At 36.5% G+C, this 22,758-nt stretch overlaps 2 protein-coding genes across 3 annotated transcripts; both read left to right on the forward strand.

Annotated features, from left to right (window-relative positions):
- Nucleotides 1-913: 913 nt before the first annotated feature.
- On the forward strand, nt 914-4,496 carry LOC113309635 (formate--tetrahydrofolate ligase). The gene is made up of 5 exons (XM_026558088.1): nt 914-1,241; nt 1,348-1,497; nt 2,071-3,246; nt 3,769-3,915; nt 4,011-4,496. Exons 1-5 carry the CDS (start codon nt 1,080-1,082, stop codon nt 4,284-4,286), a joined length of 1,911 nt encoding a protein of 636 aa, XP_026413873.1. The 5' UTR covers nt 914-1,079; the 3' UTR covers nt 4,287-4,496.
- A 12,596-nt stretch (nt 4,497-17,092) lies between these two features.
- On the forward strand, nt 17,093-22,351 carry LOC113314370 (ESX-1 secretion-associated protein EspI-like). 2 transcript variants are annotated; one of them, XM_026563164.1, is made up of 7 exons: nt 17,093-17,660; nt 18,929-18,975; nt 19,056-19,101; nt 20,267-20,344; nt 21,066-21,182; nt 21,607-21,686; nt 21,826-22,351. In XM_026563164.1, exons 1-7 carry the CDS (start codon nt 17,184-17,186, stop codon nt 21,932-21,934), a joined length of 954 nt encoding a protein of 317 aa, XP_026418949.1. In that variant the 5' UTR covers nt 17,093-17,183; the 3' UTR covers nt 21,935-22,351. The 2 variants fall into 2 exon arrangements, with proteins under 2 accessions (XP_026418949.1, XP_026418950.1); XM_026563165.1 differs by having other exon boundaries at nt 17,094-17,660; nt 21,069-21,182.
- Nucleotides 22,352-22,758: the final 407 nt, after the last annotated feature.

Consider the following 22,758-nt stretch of genomic DNA (forward strand, 5'->3'; position numbering starts at 1 on the left):
ACCAACCTCGCACCCACAGACAACGGGTGTTTTTTTTTCACAACCAACCCCGCACCCACAACGGACGGGTATGAATTAAAAACCCACGGATTTAGCGGATACGGGTGAGTTTGGGTATCGTGGGCGGGTCTTGTGCAGCCCTACCCTTTATAGCTTTAAAGAAAAAACCCATTCCACTGCAGTTTTCATCGCTATACATTCCAGCTGCTCTACCTCATGATCTCTATTTAACCTTGCTTCGATTGACTGACGTTTAGCTCTAGAACACCCACCTGCACAATTTCGAATTACTAGGCCAATGCCAGCTTTCCTAGTCTCCTTTTTAAAACTAGCATCTATATTTATCTTCAAAAAACTCGAATCAGAAGGCTCCCACTTTTGAGCAGACAGTGGTAACTGTATAGACTAGATATTACCAGATTCCACTATAACAGAACAACATTGATTAACAAGATGCTTAATTCGTTCAATGATAGAAAATTTGTTAGGTTTGGTATTTTGAAAGGTAGTTGAACATCTATCCTTCTGTATCATCCATATAGTGATTATAAGAGAGTAGAGGTGATACTCTTTTTGTGCAGAATTAGCTCCCATTCCATTGCTACCTGCAGAGAACTAACTTATAATCCAGTGCTAGGTGGTAAATCTGCCACTTAGCCGGATCGGTTTACCACTTTGCCATGCCTGGAGTGGGTTTTAAAATGGCAAACTTGGAGCTTTTGCCATGCCCACAGGAACCAGCCTTAATCCGAGTATTTGGCCCAGTATAGAAAACGGTCCCCGTAAATTGGTTCTGGTTCAAAAGGAGTCCGATAAGGCGGTTTTACTGTACCTACCCAACCCCACTAAATTATAATTATTGACTCGTAAAGCGTGGAGATAAAATAGGAGGTATTATATAATGATCCAATCCCAGGATAGAGCTGCTGTCACTGGTCCGGGATTCTTCATTATTTCTCCTCAAACATCTAAATCCTTGACTAGACACAGAAACCATCTTAATCTCGGCCATAAAAAGAGACTGAGGGCTTCAGTCTTTGTGGAAAAAAAAAATCAGTTTCAGAGAAGTGATAGAAAAAATGAGTTCATCAAAAACACTACGAAAATTGGAAGTAGTTTCTCCAGTTCCTGCCGATATAGATATTGCCAATTCTGTCGAGCCTCTTCATATCTCAAAGATCGCAGATGAGCTTAATCTAAGCTCTGATCATTACGATCCCTATGGAAAATACAAGGCTAAGGTGAATTATTAAAACCCCATTACTTCAATTTTTTGACCCAATGAAAAAATATTACAGATTTACTTCAATTATTGTTGGATGCTTATTGATTTGGGTTTTCTATTAGGTTCTTTTATCAGTGATTGATGAGCTTAAAGGGTCTAAAGATGGGTATTATGTTGTTGTTGGAGGAATTACTCCTACACCTCTTGGTGAAGGTAAATCTACTACTACAGTTGGTTTATGTCAAGCTTTGGGAGCTTATCTTGATAAAAAGGTAATAATTATCATTTTGCTCATTTGTATAAGAGTTTGAACAGCTTTCATTTTGATTGTCTTGTTGATTGATGAGTATTTTTCTTTTGGATTACCCCTGAATTGGTGTTATTATTGATGAATAGTCGTTTAATGTTGTCCTTTGGAAATATTTTCACCATTTTGATGCATTTGTCCCTTGATCTATTCAGCTGTTGTACTACTGTATGCAGGAAGATTAAATCTGGACAGATTAGTGGAAACAACATCTGGTTAGAGATGGAAATGTTGAGATGATGTAGGAATTTTTTTTGAGGATTTGGTCAACCTGATGATTGATCATAATGTTTTACTTGTTGAGCAATGATGTTCCATATGACTTGTCAAATGCTCAAAGTTTTTGGAGGAGGAGCAATTATAATATGTATAGCATGTTTTTTTGAGTCTCACCTTTTACAAATAAAAGTAAAATAACCAGTAAACCGATAGTGCTTATTAGTAGATACAGCTTGTTGTTGTAGTGTGAATTTAGATATTCTGATCTATCTTGAAGTATAATGTACTTGGTGACATAACTGCTTGTCGATTTTACTAGGTTATGACATGCCTTCGCCAACCATCTCAAGGACCTACTTTTGGAATCAAAGGAGGTGCCGCCGGTGGTGGTTACAGTCAAGTGATCCCAATGGATGAATTTAATTTGCACATGACTGGTGATATTCACGCAATTACAGCTGCAAACAATCTCTTAGCTGCTGCCATTGACACTCGAATGTTCCATGAATCAAGTCAATCAGACAAGGCTCTGTTAAATAGGTTATGCCCACCTAACAAAGAAGGGAAGCGTACCTTCGCTGATATCATGTTAAGGCGCTTAAACAAGCTTGGGATCTCCAAGAGCATCCCCGGGGACCTCACTCCCCAAGAAATCAAGAAATTGGTTAGGCTGGATATTGACCCTGAATCGATCACGTGGAGGAGAGTTATGGATGTGAACGACCGTTTCTTGAGGAAAATCACAGTCGGGCAAGGACCCGAAGAAAAAGGCATGACCAGAGAAACGGGATTCGATATCGCAGTTGCTAGTGAGATAATGGCAGTTTTGGCCCTCACTACTTCCCTGTCAGACATGAGAGAGAGGCTGGGAAAGATGGTGATAGGAAACAGCAAAGCTGGTGATCCGATTACAGCAGATGATTTAGGTGTCGGTGGGGCTCTGACTGTGCTGATGAAGGATGCTATAAACCCTACATTAATGCAAACTCTTGAGGGAACCCCAGTTCTTGTTCATGCAGGTCCTTTTGCTAACATCGCTCACGGGAATTCATCAATTGTAGCAGATAAAATTGCGTTAAAACTTGTAGGTCCTGGTGGGTTTGTAGTTACAGAGGCAGGTTTTGGTGCTGATATTGGTACTGAAAAGTTCATGAATATAAAGTGCCGGTACAGTGGGTTAACTCCTCAGTGTGCTGTTATCGTGGCAACAATAAGGGCATTGAAAATGCATGGTGGGGGGCCTGAAGTCGTTGCTGGGAAGCCTCTTGACCGTGCATACTTAACCGAGAATGTCGCTCTGGTTGAAGCTGGTTGTGTGAATCTGGCTAGGCATATTACAAACACGAAAGCTTATGGGGTGAATGTGGTGGTTGCAGTTAATATGTTCTCAACTGATACTGAAGCAGAGATGACTGCAGTGAGAAATGCAGCAATGGCTGCTGGTGCTTTTGATGCTGTTGTTTGCTCACATCATGCTCATGGTGGAAAGGGAGCGGTTAGTAACTTCTTTTCCATTATCACCTCAAATTTAGTAATGAAAGGGATTATAACAGAGTGTAATTTTCTTTTGTATATGGTCTCTAGCATGCTGGTGGGATTGGATCATCTGCATCATTTATCCTGTTGGGCAATGGCCTAACATGGAGATCTCTGAACCTGAAATAATGATCCTACAATCAACACAGTTAGGCCATGTTTGTTTCCGTAGTAGCCAAATCCTTTTTCCAATATTAGGACACATTCGGTAATTTGGGTTGCATTTGTGGTGCTGTTAATATCTGAAAGCAAATTTTATATCAGATCTAAAGCTTTTCCCAGGTTCTAATGTCTTTAAAAAGATTTCTGAAAAGCCCAAATACTAGTTACTGTATTTATTTTTGGAAACTAAGTAGCTGTACATGTTTTTACAGAATTTTTCTTTGCTACTTAATATCAAAAATAGTTATATGTCGGCCTCATATCAATGATATTAATGAATGAATTACATGGTTAACTGACTGCTCTTCTCAATCTTCAGGTTGAACTTGGGATCGCTGTTCAGAAAGCATGTGAGAATGTGACACAGCCAATGAAGTTCCTTTATCCTTTGGAATTTAGCATCAAAGAGAAAATAGAAGCAATTGCGAAGTCTTATGGTGCCTCTGGTGTCAAATACTCCGAGCAGGTATAAATTCTCAACAATTTAACATTTCACTGCATATTACAGTATCAGTATATATTCTTCTTTTTGACACATTTGGTCTCTTCCTATTTGTTTAGGCCGAGAAACAGATCGAAATGTACAGCAAACAAGGATTCTCCGGTTTACCAATTTGCATGGCAAAAACCCAATATTCTTTCTCAGATGTTGCATCTCAGAAAGGATCTCCGACTGGTTTCGAGTTGCCAATCCGCGATGTGAAAGCCAGTATAGGAGCAGGATTTATTTACCCACTGGTGGGTACTATGAGTACGATGCCTGGACTTCCAACGAGACCTTGCTTCTTCGACATTGATGTTGACACTACTACCGGAAGGGTTCTAGGTCTTTCATAAATGCTGAGGATTCTCTTTATCTTCATTTTTTCCTGCATGTTTCATTAAGTGCTTCTTGTATCTTGCTTGAGAGTTTGATCTTGCTTTTCATCATATGCATTCAACTACATGTTACTGATCCAGAAATGAGTTTTATTGTTCTGGAGGAACAGATTTTATGAACTTTATTTACAGAATAATGAAAATAAAGTATCAACTGAATTCAAGACCGATTATGTACTGCAAATCTGTAATCAACCTCGTCATTACTGTTACTAAAAGAAAAACATCATCATTATTGGTTGATTAACACACTGTGGGGCAGCAGCAGGACAGATTGAAACTTGAATTCACAGGACCGCAAAAACCGCCAATGCACCAACCAACTTTTTTCATGTTTTTCATGTTCGTTTAAAATAGATAGCCAAGTGGTTTGACACTTTTTTTTTTGATGCAAAAAAGGAATTAATTAATAGAATTAAAAGGGTACATTGTTGTCCATATCAATCCACTCTTTTACATCATGAGGAAAAGCAGATTGATATGTAAAAATTGACTTAGATATTCTAGCTTTCTTTGCTAGCTTATCTGCAACACCATTTGCATCTCTTTTGACAGAAATACACTTCCAAACCTCTAAATTTCCTAGCAGAAATTTAATGTCTAGGATAAAATGCTTATTCATCCAGTGAACTTATGAAATTTGCTCATTGATTGACTTGACTACTACCTCACTATCACTCTCAAAAACTATTTTATTATAGTTTTCATTGACTGCAAAAGTAACTGCTGCCAGCATAGCTCTGCACTCTAGCTCATCCACTTCTATTCCTTTCTTCATTCCTCCATCAAAGTACTTCCCTTGGACTCCAATGCAGGTACCCGCAAAATCTCTAGCAATTAGTCCAATTCCACCTTGAGAATTAAGCTGCATAAATGAAGCATCTAAATTGATTTTCAAAAATCCAACATCAGGGGGCTTCCAACTTTGAACCTGTAAGTGAACATTGTTACTGTTTGAATTATGAGTATTCAAAACAGTAAGATTATTAATCCCTGCAGCTGAAATATCCCTGTTAGGATTTTTATTCTAATTTTTTTTAGAAATCTACGTTAGCTCCGACATTGAAAAGAAAAAGAAGGAATGTGAGGAGGCCTAGAGCTGTTCCTTTAAATTCTCAGAAGTTCTCTAATGTTCTTGAAGTGTTGAAGGAGATGTAAAGATTCAACAAATAAAGGCTTTTGTGTTTAAGACTCATGAGATTCAGAAGGCCCTGGTTCGACATCAGTCAAGAAGGTTTATTGATATTAACTCCTATCTTCATGAACCTTATGTCCCAATGGCTGTTGAAGACAAGGAGTTCGGGGACGATAAAGAATTCTTCAAAGGTCTTAACATCTAGTAAATCTTCGGATAAGAATTTTATTTTCTTGTTTTGTTTAGAAGAATAACTAGAGTTTGGAAAAGCCATTATTGTGATTACACATAGCTATGTCCAATGTTTTCATCTTCTGTTTTTAGGTTTATTTGTTTAAATTCTAAAAATTGTTTGGAAGATGATCTTTGCAGTATTAATCTTTATGGTTTTATATATTGCAATTTGTTATGAGATATGTGTGTTTGCGTCCGTGAACTATGATTGTCCCATACCTTGTCAAAAGTTAAGTCTTTCATATGTCGATATGCATGTATTGATAAAAGAATGAATGAACTTTTGACAATACAAAAGTTAAGCCTATTATGTCATTTATTGATGGAAAATAGGTTAAAATCTTTTGTTTGCAAGGATTATGTCTATTGTATGTCATTGTGCAAATAGTGATGGAAAATAGAATGAATCCTTGTGTATTCCGCAGTATTGATCTTCCTTGATCCATATTTTTGTGTACATACTGTGAGACTCCGTAAGTTCTCTTATGTCGAGCATGACCAATTAAATTCATCAGTTTTTGTGGTAAATTTGATTGTATATTTCCGATTAAATTAATCATGGTTCTCTTGTGGTTAGTTTAATTGAGTATTTTTGGATTCAAATTCATACTCGTATATGATTTGTTATAAGAAATCCTTCTTTTCTTTTGAAATTAAGGTCGCTCTTGTTGTTCTTTCGGGAATGACATATTATGGGGGAGAGTTCTTAACTGAACTTGTGCTTAATTTCCAAATCTTTGTGGGGAGTGCAGCTGTGGAATATTATAGGGGTTATCTTGTATCTTTATAAACTCCTTGATGAAAGCATTTAGCTTCGGCTATATGATTGCATCTAAATAAGTTGATATGTGCTTTCTTTTGGTCATGAAATGTCTCTTTTGGAAATTTCATTAGGATCCCGTTTTCGTACCTTTGCCAATTTTATTGACAAAAAGGGGAGAATTAATATGTAGTTCACACTACAAATACATATGGTTTTCGGATCATTATGTAAGGGGGAGTGGTTTCCATGTGAGATGGAGTATTGACTAAGGAGAGTGATACATATCACCATAGTATTGTTGTCGAAGTTGTGATACAATTGAACTTTGATGCTATGTAATGATACTATGAGACTGTGTAACAATGATTGAGAACTCTTGTTTTCTCATTGTTATAGCTACGGATTTTCAACAACGATGATGCTAAACTTACAACCTTTGGAATCATTGTAGTACTTGGAAGTGACGAAGATTTCGAGTAATGTTGAAGAACCAAGGAGATCATGCATGTGGAAGAGAAGCTACAATAGTTTATTTATTTATTTTGTATTCCATATGTATTGATAGTTTTGTCACTAAAATTGACAAAGGGGGATATTGTTAGAGCACTGCTCGGTCGAACTCGCAAGCGTTGCTATCTCAAGCTTGTTTTCAAGTTTAGTTGCCAAAACTATAAGTCTTGATTTCTAGTCTACTCATAGCTAAGTCTCGGACTAGGATATATAGAAAGTGTAGTTGAGCTCTAGACTCCATGGCGACCATCATACAAAGACGAAGAACTACTCAAGGAACTGGTGGAACTTCATCGACTAAAAGGTATGTGGAGACTTGAACTTATCTATCACTCAAAAGTCTATCTACTTTATCTCCTATCTTGAGACAAAAGTCGTATTGCTATATAGACTATGATTATACACATTTGCTATTTCGAGCCGAGTTTATCTCACTTATATATTTCTCGAAATATGTGTTGGCAAGCTTTCGCTTTGGCCAAGTTCATCTTTACTGGTGACGAAAGTCATATTAGTTTCAATTACTTGAAAATCGCTTTGACGAAAAATAGCTTGTGAACAACAACTATATAACGTCCTCTAAGAATGTTTCAATGATTGAAATGAGAGTTTAGAATATAACCTTGAAAGGATATAAACATTGTGTGATAACTCATACGTGTGTAAGTCCTTATTCCTTGAACCAAAGTATGCGTACTTTACTGCTCAGGAAAACCGGAACTGAAGTCCGCGTACCAGTACGCGCACTGTCGGAAGTTCACATCCCGTGAATTTCTGCTGGAGTTTGTGAACTGAAAACAAACTTATTCCGGGTATTTAATTCCGCGTACCAGTATGCGTACTTAAGTGGGTTAGTTTCTAAAAACGATTATTCGTGAACTTAAACTTATATAAACTAAGGAATGCATACTTGCAAACCGTGGCTATAAAGTTCATGAATTGATTCGAGTGAATCAAATCGTTTTTGCTTCAATTGTGTCTTGTATACTTCTATGAGATCTAAGCAATTTAAAAACTCTCTAAATAGTTCTCTTGAGTCATTTGAACTAGTTATGGTGATGAAGAATATGGTTGATATGAAAGTTCTCATATGGCTAACTATTTGGTTAACTATTGTTGAACCAACAAATGTACATGTTTGGGTACGGTTACACAAACCTAAAATCGTGCATTTCATTTGTGTGTAACAAGCTTAGTTTTCGATCCAACGGTTGAAATATATTAGCTTGAATCTAATCAGGCTTTCATCTAACGGTGAATATTGAATGGTTCGTTACTAAGCTAACATTGATTGCAAACCCTGATTTGAAAGACTATATAAGGGAGAACTCTAGTAACTGGAAAACCTAATTCCCATACCTCCTGTGAGATACTAGTTGTATTATCTAGAGTCGATTCTCCTTTAAACTTAGGTTTCTTCTCGAGACCTTGTAGGTTAACGACTTGAAGACTTCATTGGGATTGTGATGCCAGACCGATACTATTTTCTTGTAGTTGTGTATCTGATCTTGCTGATTCTATCGTGTTGAGTACAATCATAACGATTGGATTAAGATTAATATCTCCAATAGGAAAGATATAAAAGTAGTCACAAACATCTTCGTATCATCGTTTGTGATTCCACAATATCTTCTTTCGCCGCGTCGATTAAGATTATAATGAGGTGATTGATAATACTAGACTGTTCTTCGGGAATATAAGTCCGGGTTATCAATTGTTTCCTGTTCACCTTGATTTATCACAAGACGGAACAAAACTTTTAGGTATTTTTGTGGGAGACAGATTTATCTATTACCGTAGACTTTTCTGTGTGATACAGATTTGTTTATTAAAGTCTTCGACTTTGGGTCGTAGCAACCCTTAGTTGTGGGTGAGATCAGCTAAGGGAATCAAGTGCGTAGTATCTTGCTGGGATCAGAGACGTAAGGAGCGCAACTGTACCTTGGATCAGTGTGAGATTGATTGGGGTTCAACTACAGTCAGACCGAAGTTAGTTTGTAGTAGGCTAGTGTCTGTAGCGGCTTTATACAGTGTGTGTTCAATCTGGACTAGGTCCCGGGGTTTTTCTGCATTTGCGGTTTCCTCGTTAACAAAATTCTGATGTCTGTGTTATTTCTTTTTCACATTATATTTTGTTATATAATTGAAATATCACAGGTTATGCGTTAAGATCAATCAATTAGAATATCCAACCTTTGGTTGTTGATTTACATTGATTGACACTTGAACATTGGTCTTTGGTATCGTTCAGGTTATTTCACATAATAATCAGGCTCACGGATTTCTATCTGTTCGATTTGCTGATTACATTGTGAAATAGAGATATTATAACTCTTTGATATACTTTATTAAGATTGAGTCTAGTTGATTCTCTTGAAAGTATACTGGAGTTAGTTCATACAGATTTCTAATCTAAATATTGGGTGTGGTTGTTGTACCCCCGCTTTTGCAATTGGTATCAGAGCAGGAAAACACGTTCAAGACCTTACAAGTCTGTGTTTGTAGCGATCTGACTATATGGACAGAGGTGCTATCTCTATTAACGTACCACCAGTCTTCGATGGCTCGATTACTTATGGTGGAAAATTGCTATGCGAGCTTTTCTTCAAGCACGTGATTTTCAATCATGGGTATATGTAGATAATGGCTATGATGCTCCCATTGTGGCAGTAGGAAATGTAAACGTTCCCAAGAACATTAGTGAATACAGCCCTGCCGAGATACTTGTTGCAAAGAAAAATTCCGACGGTTTGAATGCCATCATACATGCCATTACCCCAAATCTTCAGCACCATGTGTCAAATTGCACTAGGTCTAAAGATGCGTGGGATATCTTAGAAAGCGTAGTCGAAGGTAATACCAGTGAAAAGGAAGCTAGGCTTCAAAACCTTAACTCCGACTGGGAAAACCTTTATATGGCAGATGAAGGTTCATTTGATGAGTTTAATCACAAAGTGTCTGAAATTGCTAATGCATCTTTTGCATTGGGTAAGACTATTCCTGAAAAGGACATTGTGATGAAAATTCTCAGATCGCTGCCATCTAGATACGACTCTAAGAAGCATGCCATCGTTGAGGGAAATAACCTTGATAATCTCTCCAGAAATACGCTGGTTGGGAAGCTTAAGATCTTTGATCACGAGCATTCATCCAAATCTAATGATGTCGCGTTTAAAGCACTAAAAGACACAAAATTACTTGATAAAAGTAAAAAAAGTGTATATCTCTAAAGACGATCACCCTGAGAATGATTCATCAGATGAAGATCTTGAAAAATCGGTCTCGATGATCACAAGACAGTTTAGGGATCTTCTGTTGAAGAGAAGTAAACGAATCTCCAAAGATAAGCCTAAAGCATCAGTCAAACCTCATAATCGTATTCCTCCTAAAAACAGGGACACGGATGAAACTGATGACGAGGATATGCCTCAGTGCTTTAAGTGTAAGGGATGTGGTCATTTTTCAAACGAGTGCCCAAATCGTAGAAAATACACCGGGAGCAAAGGTCTTGCTGCAACTCTTGATGAAATGTCTGACAGCTATGATTCTAATGAAGACGAGAAATCAAGTGTTGCACTTCTTGGTGAAAATACTTATTTTGATAATTGTAGCAATACATACATCAATCTTGATATTCTTTCAGAAGAAAACTCAACCAATATGGAAGAAAAAATTGACCCCTTCTTTGGAAACTTTGCATGTGATGTTTCAGGTTCCACTATGTGTCTAACTGCTTGCACATATCACATGCCTAAATTTTATCCAAGGTTGACGTGCTCATATTGTTCTCTAAAGGGTCATGAACTATAAAAGTGTTACAAGTACAAACACAAATTGAGGCATGTAAACAAACTTCAACGAAGAGCAAATCGATTAGCAAATAAGCTTAAACTTGCTCAGAAGACCGCTGAGGTATATAAGATTTTATCTTCGTCTAAGAAGTTAGTTTCCAAGGACAAAACAAGACCATTAGAAAAGAAAGTATGGTCAAATCATTTTGATAGACAGAGGTCTGTGGATTCCTCTCAAGAGGAAAATGGTGGACAAATTGTTGTTTACCGCAACGCAACTTGATTGTGTTGATTTGTAAATCTTGTCTCATGTACCTGATCAAAAGAGACAAGATTATGTACCTCTCAGGATTTAGGAAAAGGTTGCTCTCTTGTTTTCTTAGTTTTGTTTTTGGAATCCCTGTCTATCAATAACGGATGGTTATTCTCGACAATTGTACTCTCTTTAGGGTTCAGAATTGTGCGTGCACGAACCTGTTAAAGGTTAACCCTACATTCCTTTTTCCTTCCTTGAAACCTCTTTTTATCTTAAGACCGCTTGTTGAGATTGTGATTTCCTCTCACAAACCCATACGTTTATGGATACTCCAAGTATCATGTCTTCTGATGAAAAAGATGTTAATATAATTGTCAAGCCATCAATCATGAAGAAAAAAGAGAAATCTGCGTTAGCTCCGACATTGAAAAGAAAAAGAAAGAATGTGAGGAGGCATAGAGTTGTTCCTTTAAATTCTCAGAAGTTTTCTGATGTTCTTGAAGTGTTCAAGGAGATGCAAAGATTCAAAAAATAAAGGATTTTGTGTTTAAGACTCATGAGATTCAGAAGGACCTGGTTCGACATCAGTCAAGAAGGTTTATTGATATTAACTCCCATCTTCATGAACCTTATGTCCCAATGGCTGTTGACGATAAGGAGTTCGGGGACGATAAAGAATTCTTCAAAGGTCTTAACATCTAGTAAATCTTCGGATAAGAATTTTATTTTCTTGTTTTGTTTATAAGAATAACTAGAGTTTGGAAAAGCCATTATTGTGATTACACATAGCTATGTCCAATGTTTTCATCTTCATGTTTTTAGGTTTATTTGTTTAAATTCTAAAAATTGTTTGGAAGATGATCTTTGCAGTATTAATCTTTATGGTTTTATATATTGCAATTTGTTTTGGGATATGTGTGTTTGCGTCCGTGAACTATGATTATCCCATACCTTGTCAAAAGTTAAGTCTTTCATATGTCGATATGCATGTATTGATAAGAGAATGAATAAACTTTTGACAATACAAAAGTTAAGCCTATTATGTCATTTATTGATGGAAGATAGGTTAAAATCTTTTGTTTGCAAGGATTATGTCTATTGTATGTCATTGTGCAAATAGTGATGGAAAATAGAATGAATCCTTGTGTATTCCGCAGTATTGATCTTCCTTGATCCATATTTTTGTGTACATACTGTGAGACTCCGTAAGTTCTCTTATGTCGAGCATGACCAATTAAATTCATCAGTTTTTGTGGTAAATTTGATTGTATATTTCCGATTAAATTAATCATGGTTCTCTTGTGGTTAGTTTAATTGAGTATTTTTGGATTCAAATTCATACTCGTATGTGATTTGTTATAAGAAATCCTTCTTTTCTTTTGAAATTAAGGTCGCTCTTGTTGTTCTTTCGGGAATGACATATTATGGGGGAGAGTTCTTAATTGAACTTGTGTTTAATTGCCAAATCTTTGTGGGGAGTGCAGCTGTGGAATATTATAGGGGTTATCTTGTATCTTTATAAACTCCTTGATGAAAGCATTTAGCTTCGGCTATATGATTGCATCTAAATAAGTTGATATGTGCTTTCTTTTGGTCTCGAAATGTCTCTTTTGGAAATTTCATTAGGATCCCGTTTTCGTACCTTTGCCAATTTTACTGACAAAAAGGGGGTGAATTAATATGTAGTTCACACTACAAATACATATGGTTTTCGGATCATTATGTAAGGGGGAGTGGTTTCCATGTGAGACGGAGTATTGACTAAGGTGGAGTGATACATATCACCATAGTATTGTCGTCGAAGTTGTGATACAATTGAACTTTGATGCTGTATAATAATACTATGAACTGTATAACAATGATTGAGAATTCTTGTTTTCTCATTGTTATAGCTACGGATTTTTAACAACGATGGTGCTGAACTTACAACCTTTGGGATCATTGGAGTACTTGGAAGTGATGAAGAATTCGAGTAATGTTGAAGATTAGGCATGTGGAATAGGAGCTACAAAATTTATTCATTTATTTTTGTATTCCATATGTATTGATAGTTTTGTCACTAAATTGACAAAGGGGGAGATTGTTAGAGCACTGCTCGGTCGAACACGCATGCGCTGCTATCTCAAGCATGTTTATCAATGTTAGTGATCAAAACTGTAAGTCTTGATTTCTAGTCTACTATAGCTAAGTCTCAGACTAGGATAGAAAGTGTAGTTGAGCTCAAGCAATCCATGGCAATCATCATAAAAGACGAAGAACTACTCATGGAACTGGTGGAACTTCATCGACTAAAAGGTATGTGGAGACTTGAACTTACCTATCACTCATAAGTCTATCTAATCTATCTCCTATCTTGAGACAAAAGTCGTTTTACTATATAGACTTTGATTATACACATTTGCTATTTCGAGCCGAGTTTATCTCGCTTATCTATTTCTCGAAATACGTGTTGTTAAGCTTTAGCTTTGGCCAAGTTCATCTTTACCTAGTGACGAAAGTCATGTTATGTTTCAATCACTTTGAAAATGGCTTTGACGAAAAATGGTTTGTGAATAAGAACTATATAACGTCCTTTAAGAATGTTTCAATGATTGAAATGAGAGTTTAGATTATATAACCAATGTTGGATATAAGCATTGTGTGGCAACACATATGTGTATAAGTCCTTATTCCTTGAACCGAAGTATGCGTACTTTGTTGATCAAGAAAACCAGAACAAGAGCTGTGAACTCAGTCCGCGAACTCAATCCGCGAACCCAGTCCGCGAACAGGCGGAGGTTCTCATCCCGAGAAAATCTGCTGGAGTTTGTGAACTCCTTCCGAGAACTTAAGTTCGCGAACTAAGTCCGCGTACTTGAGTTGGTTATATCTAAAGACGATTATTTGTGAACTTATATTTATATTAACTAAGGAATGCAATTTGCAAACCGTGGCTATAAAGTTCATGAATCGATTCGAGTGAATCAAATCATTTTTGCTTCAATTGTGTCTTGTATACTTCTATAAGATTTATACAATTGAAAAACTCTCTAACTAGTTCATTTGAGTCATTTGAACTAGTTATGGTGAAGAAGAATATGGTTGATATGAAAGTGCTCATATGGCTAACCATTTGGTTAACTATTGTTGAACCAACAAATGTACATGTTTGTGTACGGTTACACAAACCTAAAATCGTGCATTTCATTTGTGTGTAACAAGCTAAGTTTTTGATCCAACGGTTGAAAGATATTAGCTTGAATTTAATCAGGTTTTCATCTAACGGTGAATATTGAATGCTTTGTTACTAAGCTAACATTGATTGCAAACCCTGATTTGAAATACTATATAAGGGAGAACTATAGCAACTGGGAAACCTAATCCCCACACCTCCTGTGTGATACTAGTTGTATTAGCTAGAGTCGATTCTCCTTTAACCTTAGGTTTCTTCTTGAGACCCTGTAGGTTAACGACTTGAAGACTTCATTGGGATTGTGAAGCCAGACCGATACTACTTTCTTGTAGTTGTGTGATCTGATCTTGCTGATTCTATCGTGTTGAGTACAATCGTAACGATTGGCTTGAGATTAATATCTACGATAGGCAAGATATAAAAGTAGTCATAAACATCTTCGTCTCATCGTTTGTGATTCCACAATATCTTATTTCGCCTCGTCGATTAAGATTATTGTGAGGTGATTGATAATACTAGACTGTTCTTAGGGAATATAAGTCCGGGTTATCAATTGGTTCATGTTCACCTTGATTTATCAAAAGACGGAACAAAACTTGTAGGTATTTCTGTGGGAGACAGATTTATCTATTACCGTAGACTTTTCTGTGTGATACAGATTTGTTTATTAAAGTCTTCGAATTTGGGTCGTAGCAACTCTTAGTTGTGGGTGAGATCAACTAAGGAAATCAAGTGCGTAGTATCTTGCTGGGATCAGAGACGTAAGGAGCGCAACTGTACCTTGGATCAATGTGAGATTGATTGGGGTTCAATTACAGTCCAGACCGAAGTTAGTTTGTAGTAGGCTAGTGTCTGTAGCGGCTTACAGTGTGTGTTCAATCTGGACTAGGTCCCGGGGTTTTTCTGCATTTGCGGTTTCCTCTTTAACAAAATTCTGGTGTCTGTTTTATTTATTTTTCGTATTATATTTTGTTATATAATTGAAATATCACAGGTTGTGCGTTAAGATCAATCAATTAGAATATCCAACCTTTGGTTGTTGATTTACATTGATTGACACTTGAATATTGTTCTTTGGTACCGTTCAAGTTATTTCACATAATAATCAGGCTCACGAATTTCTATCTGTTCGATTTGCTGATTACATCGTGAAATAGAGATATTAGAACTCTTTGATATACTTTATTAAGATTGAGTCTAGTTGATTCTCTTGAAAGTATATTGGAATTAGTCCATAAAGATTGCTAATCGAAATATTGGGTGTGGTTGTTGTACCCCCGATTTTTCAGTTATGAGTTTTCTCTTTCATATTACGACTCAATTTTTTAGGTAAACTCCATTTGATGTTATGTCAATTAAAAAAAACAAGTGAATAGGTTAAAGTCTTTGTCCAAATGGTGCGTTGATTGCATAACAGCTGGACAGCCTGTGCCAATTGAGAAGATAAAAAAGCACAGGGAGATGATTGATAATGTTGATAATGAAGAGTATGCAACTGAGTTTGGAGAGAAAGTAACGAAGAACCCTCCCAAGAAAAAAACATCAAAGACGAACAAAAGATCTCAGGCTTCTTCAGGCTCTCTTGCTGAAGGAAATATCTTGGGAGATGAAGGTGATGCTGGTGATAAGGCGGGTTGTCAGGGTCGTGTTAAGCGTTCTAAAACTTTAGCTAAGAATACTAAGAAGAAAACTAGGAAATAGGTGATAATGTGTTGTTCGATGTTATGGATTATGTTGTTTTAACAGTTTCTTTCGGATTATGGTGTTTTAAATACTTGTTTTAGATTATATGTTGTTAAGTTTATGGGTTATGAATGTATTTTGAGTTATGTTTATTACTTGATTGTCTGAAACTGCTGAATTTTTCACAATAATCGGAGGATAATATCAACCTTGCCTACCGATTCTGATAAATTTTCAAAAAAATGTCAGATATGTGCAGAATCGGTAGTAACGTTATCAACCTTAACTACCGATTCTGGTGACTTTTACAAAAAAAATTCAGACAGGTCCACAATCGGAAGTAAAAATATTAACATTTGCTACCGATTATCGTGGTTTCATTTTTACAGTTCTTCTGAACCAAAAAACCTTTATAACGAACACAACATTTTATCATTGTCGACCGATTAACGTGGGGTTTAAATTCGGTAGGTTAGGTGAATTTCATAAGCTACCGATTATGGTAGTTCCCAAATTCGAAAATTTGAGATTTTTTTCAAATTTTATTTTTGGGGCAACCTCATAGTCGGGAGACATGTTAACTCCTAGTCTACCGATTATAGTAGTTCCCAAATTCGAAAAATTTGAGATTTTTTCAAATTTCAATTTTGGGGCAACTTCATAATCGGGAGCAATATTAACGCCTAGTCTACCGATTATGTTAGTTTCCAAATTCAAAAAACTTCAGACTTTTTCAAATTTCAATTTGGGGGCAACTTCATAATCGGGAGACGTGGTAAATAACTACCCTCCGATTATAGGTTATTTCAAAATAACAAAATTTTCAAACTACATATGTACACATTATCCTCCGATTATCCTAACATCTACCGATTACTAAAATAAACTACCGATTGTAGTTTTATCTACCGATTATGGAAGATATATGTGCCATTACGAAAAATCAGAGATAAGGAATGGCTTCAATTTAGGTTTGGATAACGTTTTTTCTTATTAATCGCCCCTAATTCTTTGAGGGTCGCCAAGACGCCAGTCAAATTATGAGCAAAGACATGACCTTTGTCACTTAAAAATAATGGAAACCGATTTTGAAAGTGATTTCAATATGAAAAAATCGAAACAGAAAAAATTTGGTTTCAACGGTTGCCAAACAGGGCATAAAGGATATTTAAATCTGACATTTGATGGGTACTTGGGAACCCGAGTTTAAAGATGGATCCCATTTAAGGCAAATATTGATTTCAAAAAACTAAAATTGAAAGTCTCTCTCTCTCTAAAACATCACTCCCGCCAACCAATCCATCGGCGGTGATGGCTTCTTCTTCAGATCCTCGCAATCCTCCTCCTACAAATCCATCGAAAACCCTAACTCCACCTACTCTTCCATCTCCACTTCCTACTGCTACAACACCCTTCAATCCATCTCCTGCGGCTTTCAGACCACAACCCCATCCTACAATGGCTACAAGACCCTCCCAAAATCCTCAATTTCATCCTTCTCAACAAGTAATAGTTGGCCCAGTTATGACTTCCGGTGGAGCTTACATTCCTAGAAACATTAGACCACCACAACAACAATTCGTTTCCGGCGGTGGGGGTTTTCAATCTCGTCCGATTCCTCATCCATTTCCCCATAATAATCAGCTTAGGGGTTATGCTTTTGACACACGTCAACATCACATTCACATGATGAGACCGCCTTCTTTACAGCATCCTCATCTTGGATCTCGTCCCAATCCTGCTGGTCTTGTAAGGAATATCCCTTCTGCTGCTATTCCTCATCCAAAGGTTTGAATTTTCTGTGCCCTAGTTTTGATTCTAGTGTTTTTGGGTGTGTTCTATCAAATTAGTTGTAGTTTACTTGTTATTCATAAGTTAATTTAGGGTTCATGATTATCACGAGGACAATTTGTATGACGGGGGTTTCAAATGGGTATTTGAATATTTTATAACTATGGTCTTACAAGATGGGGAAATTTTTGTGATTGATTGTGGGAGCATCTGTGTTGAATTGATTGTTATTGCTGTCCCTGGATCTGTTAGCTGCAACACTATGAGATGGGTAGGTCAAATAGAGGTATAAGGTAAAGGCTAGCCTTAGGCATCAGTTTCTTTGTAGCCAAAGCAGAAAGAGGTGGACTTGTTTAACTTGAGCTAGAATCAATACGTTAGTTTTCAAACTTCAAAGAGGGTTACACCATGAAATGCCAAGTTATCGCCTAGCTTTGAAGAATACAATTGCCTCTTAGTTGAGCTCTTGATAGAAGTGTTGATTATTAACATTGCATGTTGGACCCTTATATAAGTAAATGACACTTTGAGGTTTTTATTGTTATTGGATATATGGAGGGTATGCCTCACCTAATTCTGTGTGAGTAGAACGTTAAGTTGTTTCCTTGATTCCTTCTTCTTCCTCCTAAATTATCAAGTGACAGGGATGATAAGATCTTTTATGCCAACTCCTTTAGCTCATTTGGAGGTTGTTTCAAGGATGATTAGATCTTATATGCCAACTCCTTCAGCTCATTTGGAGGCTTGTTGTGCGGTCTATATAGGAATATTCTTGCTAGGATTTATCTAGTTCTTATTTTCTTTAGGAGTTTCAAGATATCTTTGAAATATCCTCCTATTTTACGTCTATAAATTTGGTATGACATATAATACTAAAACCGGGATGAACTAGAAGATAGTTGGTGATATGCTTACCCCCTTACACGATATTGTAAACTGTGATTCCTCGGCTGTATTGGCATCTTAATGATGCGGACGTCTGGCAGCCATCAATTGAGTGTTTCCTGCTTGTATCTGACGAGAAATTAGCTTTGATGTGATGGAAGATCATAAATAACACGATTCTAAAGTTTATACTCAAAATTATCTATATGTCATATGTGTTAGTTTTGCTTCATGCTTTACACTATCCTTTATTTCAGACAATCAGTACATGCACATTATCATTCAAAGTGTGCCATATTTTAGTTGCTGTTTCTTTTGACTAGAAACTTGTCACGTGCTTCCATGATCCCTAACATTTATTTGCTCGTGGATTGTTGTAGACTGCTTCGTTTCCTTCAAAGTCACCTGATTATGACGGCTTGAAGAGGTAATTGTTTTGCTTTCAAAATAAGTTCATTCTATTGTATGATTTTTGGAAACTAATATTTCATATCATGTTCTCTACAGGGATAAAAATAGAGATGAGAAATGTGTTACTATTAATGATCGGAAAGTAAGTATGCGTGATCTTATTTAATTTATCTTATTTAATTTGATTGATTTACTACATTAATGGAGTGGGGTTACGTTCTCCATTCTTGTTTGAATTTCAGATTCTCGTCCCTGTGTCAGCCTTATGAGGTGATTTTCTTTGTATAGTAGTTTGGTCTTGTTACGGTATGAACGGAAATATAGGATAGTTATATGGAAAATCTCTTAGCTCTCTGTTGCTTGTAACAAGTAATAATTAGTTCTATTTTATGCATTTTTGAGATAAAATAGTAACCAAAGAATATGCAGTTTAGCTTATCAAGATAATATTTTGACTTACGTGCTTGTATACTGACGTTGCTGCGATGTATATATGGAACCACAGCCCAAAACATTGGTTAATGGGTGCTGATTATGTACGTTCATGTCCTGGTTATACCATATACATCTTTTGACAAAAATTAGTAGCCCGTTTATGACTGTCTTTTCAACTTGGATCAAGACACCCTTCCCTTTTCTTAGTGCCACATTTAAAGTGCAGGAGTTTGGGAGCAAACCCTAAATGCAGATAATATTTATGTTAGGTTAAGGTTCCTGGGTCCCTGTTACCAACCTTCAACACCCCATAAATTGTGTAAAATGTCAAGCAACTATTATTGTTTTGGTCATAATACTCATTTTGTTCTTGAGTTCGTGTTACTCAAAAGATGCATCATATGAATGTAGAATGTATAGCTGTTTACTATTCGTAACTCTTATTTTCCCTGTTGTGATTTTGTTGAATGATGGTTCGGGTTGTAAATACATATCTCGTGGTCTTCTATATTCTTCTTTTTTGTAAGCCTGGTTGCTTGATCTCCCAATGTTCATTTTTTTCTTGTTTTCTGGAAACTTGATTTTGCATAAGCATTGGAAGTTTTGGTTTTCGGATTTAAATATGTTTGTATCTAGGAAGATTGGTTTGATGACCTGTGTGCAAATGGCATAGGGCACTTTGGTGATGAGTTTATAATGTTAATATCGAGTCAGCAAGCTGGTTTGAAACGAAAATTGTATATTCATGATAAGTGTTGAGATGTAAAAATTTCTGAGTTTTGAAACTTTATTTGTGTGAATTGATTTATAATTTTGTAATGCAAATGTAGCACCTACCACATGAAATAATCACCTGTCTCTATAATTTATAGATTCGGTTAGCCGATGGTGCTTCTCTGTACGCACTTTGTAGGTCATGGGTGCACAATGGATTTCCTCAAGAAAGTCAGGTATTCACTTGCATCTCCTTTGCTCACATCACGTTTTATGTTTTGCCATTGAAGCTTTTGTTTACGGTCTTACTCTTGGAACTTGTATAAAACTTCCATACAAATTTGGTAATTCTGTTCCTTTACTTTTCGGATCTGCTACTGCGTAGCAACCACATGAGTTATAATTAGCAATTTTACAATCTAAGCAGCTATTCATACGGTTACATACCAAGCAAAAGATTACAACCCGGAATAACTCTATATTATAGTTGTATAAAGCGGGGTTCTTTATTATCTCCTTCATCTGAATCTTTTGTCCTCGTTCTTCCTTTTAGTCATTTGTGTCCCTTCCCAATGTATATCTCGGCTAGACAACATCAAGAAACTCTTGGTGTTCAGTATCCATACCTAGGAGTGATAAGTTTCGATATGATATAAATTCTGGCAATCGTGCTGGCAAAGTGCAATTTTGTACGTTATTAGGTGTACAAAATGCATTTTTGTACGCGTATGGAAACAACCGCCTTAGCATAAACTTGATGAAGCCTAACATCTTGCAGCCGAACATGAATTGAAGAAGAACTCTTTTTCTGTTGTCATTTAAAAATATTGCAATCAACTCAAGTAATGATACACTTGTTGCTTTATTGAAAGTACTGATACTGACAAGAAATTGATTTGAGATTTTTGTGACCTTTTCTCTGTTCATTTTCCTGACTTTTATGAATGTTTCTATTAGCAGACACAAATCATTGGTGGGATAAAGCCACTTCCACGACCCAAACCTTCGGCACCAGGAAACACCAATGTGCGTAAAAGGAAGGAAAATTTCGATGAAGATGAGGAAGAAGTAGAGGTTTGTTCCTCGCATTTATAAGTGCTTGATATGCTTTTACATATGTTATTGTTTTTTTTTAATTGGTCAATCTGAAAATTAAAAGGAAAAATTACTAGCAGATGTCAAACTCATGAGCCCTATTTGATTCTTTTATAATGACCTTTGGAGGTGACAAACAAGGTTCTGGAAATGCTCTTCTCCATGTACACAATGTTGTGAAGCTATAAGTATTATTTAACGTGTTTGTAGTTCTAGAAGATTTTAGCAGTACTTCGTTTAGCAAAGATATATGTATAGTTTTAAAGCTGAAACCGGACACTCATGATCCCACCAGTCTACCTTCAGCTTCTCCTTATTTTTAGGATGTAATATGAAATATAACCATGTGATATATTTTGTGTGGTGGAGGAAATAAAATGTGTTAACATTTACATCTTCTCAGGATGAAGCCGCTGTACAGCATTTGTCTTCGCATGACTTGTTACAGAAACACATAAAGCGTGCTAAAAGGGTCCGTGCACGGTGAGTTCGTTGTTAGTTTCTCCAGTCTTTTAAGATTTAGAATTTCTTTAGGTGGCAATATCTTAAGCAGCAGGTTTATTTACCGCACACGTCAACGATTTTTCTGGTTTTAAAAGAATTCTTGCTTGTCATGGTCCAGATTAAGAGAAGAACGAAAAGAGCGGATTGAGCGTTATAAAGACAGACTTGTTCATCTCCTTCCTTCACCGGTCGAGGAGTTTAGACATGATACAGCCCCTGGAGGCTAATACCAAATTTGTTTTATCATCCGCACCGCACATCCAGCTTGTAAAAATGTTAACGCATTGTCAAAACCACGGAAGATTAGATCAAGCCCAAGAATCTCTGTTATCATCCTCGTGAGTGTCTAGCTTCTAGATATGTTTACGCATGTCAAAATCCCTGAAGATTAAGATCAAGTTGAAGACGTTGCCACCCAAACCCAAGTTTTCTTGAAAATCACAGGTTCGTCGGGGGATCCAATAAACATATCACACACATGTTAGTATATCTTCATTGGAATACTTGTACTCGTAGATCCTTTGTAGGAGTAAAAAAATTGTTGTCAAGTTATCTGTTCATCTGAATTACATAATGTCCGTGAATTTATGCAGCTACAGTGCTTGTTGAAACCTTGTGTAGCTTTGTTTTCTTGCCGCATTTTATGACTGGGGCTACAACTTACTATTTGTTTAACATAAGTGATTGTCTTATGAGTAGTATAAATGACAAAGTTGTTTTTCTCCAAATCTTTTTTTTGTATGATACAACCTAAGATATCAGTGAGAGAAAGGTGGAAAGGAAACTAAAAGCAAATGGCTTTTTAAATTTTAATATGTCAGTTGCATTAGTTTCTTTTTCACGTTCCTACATTGTCATGGAATGGCGCTTTCAGTTTCGCTTTGGCATTCGTCTTCTTTCATCCTTGAATGTGATATTTCCTTCTCTGTTATGGCATTATATTCCGACACCTTGAGCGAGCCTAACTAGCTGTTTAGGCTCGCTCAAACAGGAAATCTCCTTTGAAAATTTAACTCTACCATTGCAATCTCATTTGTCTTCCTAAAATTAG

This window comes from Papaver somniferum, chromosome 9 (genome assembly GCF_003573695.1).
Source record: "Papaver somniferum cultivar HN1 chromosome 9, ASM357369v1, whole genome shotgun sequence".
Taxonomy (NCBI): Eukaryota; Viridiplantae; Streptophyta; class Magnoliopsida; order Ranunculales; family Papaveraceae; genus Papaver; species Papaver somniferum.

Coding starts and splice junctions, on each gene's coding strand:
- LOC113309635 (XM_026558088.1), top strand. CDS start 1,080: ATGAGTTCATCAAAAACACTACGAAAATTGGAAGTAGTTTCTCCAGTT. Junction 1,242..1,347: donor ATGGAAAATACAAGGCTAAG/GTGAATTATTAA, acceptor GTTTTCTATTAG/GTTCTTTTATCAGTGATTGA. Junction 3,916..4,010: donor GTGTCAAATACTCCGAGCAG/GTATAAATTCTC, acceptor CTATTTGTTTAG/GCCGAGAAACAGATCGAAAT.
- LOC113314370 (XM_026563164.1), top strand. CDS start 17,184: ATGGCTTCTTCTTCAGATCCTCGCAATCCTCCTCCTACAAATCCATCG. Junction 18,976..19,055: donor GATTATGACGGCTTGAAGAG/GTAATTGTTTTG, acceptor TGTTCTCTACAG/GGATAAAAATAGAGATGAGA. Junction 19,102..20,266: donor TTACTATTAATGATCGGAAA/GTAAGTATGCGT, acceptor TATAATTTATAG/ATTCGGTTAGCCGATGGTGC.